The 5052-nt window shown below is 35.0% G+C and overlaps 1 protein-coding gene across 1 annotated transcript in view; it reads left to right on the top strand.

Moving 5' to 3' along the window:
* The window catches only part of LOC108522617 (cyclin-dependent kinase-like 5), a gene marked incomplete at its 3' end in the record, with an annotated part of 23844 nt that overhangs the window by 7892 nt on the left and 10900 nt on the right, over positions 1-5052 (top strand). The window contains exons 3-4 of the mRNA XM_017862959.1: positions 1432-1522; positions 4488-4677. Coding sequence (XP_017718448.1) covers positions 1432-1522; positions 4488-4677 — 281 coding nt within the window. The remainder of the gene's footprint in view (positions 1-1431; positions 1523-4487; positions 4678-5052) is intronic.

Here is a 5052-nt window from a genome sequence, read left to right as displayed (position 1 = left end):
CATGTGTAGCTGTTGTCACTCAGTATTTTCAAAGATTTTGAATATTATCAACCTGTTTGCCTGAGAAAAAATATTTTACAGGACTTAATTTTCATCATACTTTATGATAAGGAATAGTATGTAAAAGAGTCTTTCTATGTCCTAAATTTATAAAGAATGTGCTTAGGAAAAAGGAAATATTGAATACTGGATCTGAAAGATTTTAATTGTGGCATTTTTAGCATTTTCTTAGCTTTACGATTTTCAGGAACAGCATCTGTTTCTGATTTCCTGTCCGTAATGTGATTACCACCCAAAGCGGAGACTTAAGTTACTGAAAATATAGAGCAAGTTATAAATATAAAAGAATGCCTATAGAATGGTTAATAGTAGGAAAAGATTACTCCTGGTCTGGCATTATTTCTCAGAGAAAAGACTGTTGTAAATGGTCAGGAAGTTCCTCCTGGCAGCACCACGTGTGGTATTCTGTGTCCTGTGTATCCCTAGCAAGGACTTCCTAATTGCTTCCGCTCCCAGAGTACGCACTGCTTGGTCTGACTTGAAGAACCCCATTCAAAAATACAAGTATTTCTTCAAAGCGTGTCTTATGAAGAAACATTGATTATCTGAAGTTAGGGGTTTTGTTTTATGCTGGGATTGTTTTTATTTTTTACCGTTTCATTTTAAGAAACGCTATTTTCCATGTCTCAAAACTGACGTACACCTTAATTTTTACCCTTAATTTAAATGTTCTGATTCTCTATAACTATTCACAGTGAACCTATATTGTGTTTGGTGAGTTAGATGGATGATTAACTTATCCTCCTGCCTTATTTTGTGGCTATGCGGTAGCCCTAAAACCTTTTCAATGGGTGGGGGTAAAAGCAGTGGTAGAATCTGTAATTGGTAACTAAGATACCCCTAATATGCTCAGTCATTAGGAGATGATAGTAATTTTGGCCTGCTTTGTTTCCATCACTGTTTATGTAAGGGCTAGAACTGCTCAGCAGCAATACATATGCAAATACTGTGTAAGTGCCACATAGCAAAATTAATGACCGTCTACAGTATGTTAGTTTGACTTTGATTTTGATTTCTAGCTTTTGTGGGGACTTTATTTCATTTTTTTCCTAAGGTTTGCATTTATTGGGAGAGCTGATTTAAAAGTATGCTCTGAATAATTATAAAAGCATGAGATGACTTTGAAAACACGGTTTTTAGCATAGTGAAGAGACTGGGTTTGTAGTGAATACATTGTATGTCTTTCAATTGACATGGAATGCTCTACTAACTTTTTAAGATAGCAAGGATATTATTAATAAATAGCCCATGTAAGAACAGTCATTACATTCTTTTGGTGTTGTTTAAAGTATTACTAGCACTGAAATATTTTGCCAACATGAATTACTATTTCTTTTCAAAGTTACAACTTTGGACTTTACTATCTTTCAGGTTTTGCTCGTAATCTGTCAGAAGGCAATAATGCTAATTACACAGAGTACGTTGCCACCAGATGGTATAGGTCCCCAGAGCTCTTACTTGGGTGAGTTACCATCCCAAAATAGAATGACATTTCCACATCTGCTGATTCTATTGTCATTTGCTTTGAGTTCATCTATGGAAAATAAGAACTTCAGTTAATTAAATGTGTCAGTCTAATATTACAGTATAACAAACTACCTAAAAATGGTATGAAACAAAGCACTTTTTTGTTTGCTCACTTTTTTGTTTGCCCAGAATTCTGGGCATAGGGGAATCAGCAGTTTGAGTTCAGCTGGGTGGTTCTTCTGCTTGTCTGTCTTGGAGTCACTCATAAAGTTTTAGTCAGCTGGTAGGTCATCTGGGAGCTGGTTAGTTTAGGGGTCTCAGCTGGGTCAGACCATCTCTGATCCCTGGAAATTTATCCTCCAAGTAGGCTATTCCAAGTTTCTAAGTGTGATAGTTGGAGAATTCTGTGCTATAAGATGGTAAGCCCCAAAGCAACAGTAGCTTTCAAGCCTTTTTTTGTATGGCTTTTGCCTCATTGACCAGAGCATGTTACATGACCAACCCCGGATCCATGGTATGGAGAAATAAATTCTACCTCTTGATGGGACAAGTGGCAGAGCCATATTATAAAATGGCATATGTATGGAAATGGAAGAAATTAATTGTAGCCATCTTCGCTGATAAACTTCCACATTAAGAATGTGAATATCCACACAGTTTGACATTCTGGCTTATCTATTTGTTCATTTATTAATTCATCAAATACTTATCAAGTATCTCTTACATCCAACCACTTTGCCAGGCACATGGAGTAAATATTGAACCAGACTGAGCACAGTGGCTCACGCCTGTAATCCCAGCACTTTGGGAGGCCAAAATCAGCAGATGGCTTGAGCTCAGAAGTTCAAGACCAGCCCAGGCAACATGGTGAAACCCCATCTCTACAAAAAAAAATACAAAAATTACCCAGGCATGGTAATACCTGCCTGTAGTCCCATCTACTCGAGAGGCTAAGGCAGGAGAATCACTTGAGTCCAGGAGGTGGAGGTCGCAGTGAGCTGATATCCCACCACTGCACTCCAACCTGGGCATCAGAACAAGACTCCATCACACACACACACACACACACACACACACACACACACACCCAAAAAACAAAAAAAAAATGAACCAATTGCCATTTTTGTTCTGAACAGTGTAAATCCTGTTTGATGATAAATGGCTATTCAAACTAGCAGTGCATTGATGATTTTCTCACTAACATCTCTACATTCATCCACTTTGTGCCCACCCTTTAACTTTCAGTGCTCTTTAATTCATCTGTTAGTACCAGAAAAAGGTCTTCTGATAAGGTTCTTTTCTTTTTAGTACATTTTAACTTTAAAGCCTAAGAAGGAGCCTGTAGTTCTCATTAATAATTCTCTACCTACGCTAGTTGTAGGATTATTTTCCTTAGATTGTATTTCCTTCTTTGGGACCACCCAAAAACATAATTTATACTCCACAAATAAAATTAGATATAGTGATAATGATGACAAGTGCACAAATTATAGGTCTCATTTCTTTAGCGTGCCATACGTGTATCTGGGGGACATGAGGAATTTAATTTTTAAAAATGTTTTCTATATAATAGCAATATAAGTTTCGGGANAGAACCATATTTGTAAAAATCCCTTTGAAATCAGATATTTGGTTATACATTAAGAATTTAAATTTTATACATTCTCAAGGCTTTGTCCTTGACATTCAGTATCATTCCAGCTGCATAAATTATTCAAATCAGATGACAGAAGAAAAATAGCTTGTAGTGAGTATGTGGAAATTTTCCATAAGTTTCTCCATCTAGCACTATGGAATAAATTTTCTCTCTCTCAAACAGATAACGAAAGAAAGATCAGTATCTTGCCCTGCCCAACAAACTTACCAAAAAGATCTAAATGAAATTTCCTTGTGTGGTTCTTAGGTTAATATGGGAAGGAAATGAGATACATGAAATACTGACTTCTTATTGCAATGATTTGTTATCCTAGAAATTTGTTCTGTATAATGTTAACAGTCCTTTGATTTAAAAGTTTTGTTTCACTACTGTATCATTTTAGCATTCCAAAATTCCATTCCATATTCTTTTTCAGATATTTTCTTTTGGCTTTCCCTTCTTAAAGCTTGGAGTATTTATGTTGGAAATGTGTGTGAGCATGCACGTGCGTGTATGTGTGTGTGGTTTCTTAATTTGCTATAAATTTAACACTCTAGATACTGAGAGATAGATATAAAGTTGTTTTGAGGATACCTGGATTTTCATCTACAACCTCCATTTATTAATAACGGCAACACTCCTAAAGCCCTCTGGTAAACTCACACCCTAGAAGAAAGCCATAAACCCCTAAGTAAACTGGAAAATGTTTTGAGGGAAATAGCTACCATAAAGCTCTATATACATAAGCTACATATATTATATTCAAATAAATAGTACAATAGACCTTAGCACAATCTTAGTCATCAGAAACTGTGATGCTGAGTAATGGGAGGTTAAATAATATTCGGTGTTAAGGAAACACATGTCAGTACATAGTAAATTTTAATAGACTGAACTGATAAAATGGATAAGGTGTATCTTTTTGACATTTAGAGAGCTAAAGGATAATTATTTGTCTTAGAAAATACAATTATTTGGAAGCATTTCATTCCCCAAGTGAGGTGTTACTTGCCCGATATGTATACTGTATTAGGGTTTATTAAGCCGTTCACATTTAAGATATATATTTATATCTATTTATGTGAATAAATTTCAAATTAGTATATACTAACTAAATTGTTATTAAGTTGATGGCTTTATTAGCATAGATTTATTCACTTGTGTTCTGATGATTTACTTTTCAGTCTTCTTTTCACATGGAACTTTCTAATTTCATAAATATACAAGTGTGCTGCACATTATAAATTTGTTCACAATAATTTGGAAATTATCAAAACATTGTATTTTTTCAGTTGCCAAAATAATCTCTTCCTTTATTTTTCAGCGCTCCCTATGGAAAGTCCGTAGACATGTGGTCGGTGGGCTGTATTCTTGGGGAGCTTAGCGATGGACAACCTTTATTTCCTGGAGAAAGTGAAATTGACCAACTTTTTACTATTCAGAAGGTGCTAGGACCACTTCCATCTGAGCAGATGAAGCTTTTCTACAGTAATCCTCGCTTCCATGGGCTCCGGGTAAGAGGTTTTGCTGAAACCCAAAATGGAATCAATACTGCAGTATTTGAGTCATTGTTCATTGCACAATGGAATGCTAAACTATCCTTTGAATACTATTTCCTTTCCCACTACAGTGTTGATAATCCCTATTATAATATTTTATTTCCGAATTTTTTAATAGTACTTGTGAATTTAAAAAGTGGTTAAAATTCAAATTCTAATCTTTTTTCTAATTTTTAAGTTCCAGTTTTTCAAAATCTTTTTTAGTATATACATTCTTACACTCTAAACTTTGGTTATCTTACACTGTTTCCTTATCCAAACTATTAAGCAACCCCAAATATACCAAATGTATGAATGCTGAGCAAACATATTTGTAGTGATTTGAGGAAA

This window comes from Rhinopithecus bieti, unplaced genomic scaffold (genome assembly GCF_001698545.2).
Source record: "Rhinopithecus bieti isolate Rb0 unplaced genomic scaffold, ASM169854v2 scaffold_67574, whole genome shotgun sequence".
NCBI lineage: Eukaryota > Metazoa > Chordata > Mammalia > Primates > Cercopithecidae > Rhinopithecus > Rhinopithecus bieti.
The sequence above is the reverse complement of the archived record's forward strand: the minus strand, read 5'-3'. Positions and strand labels throughout refer to the sequence as shown.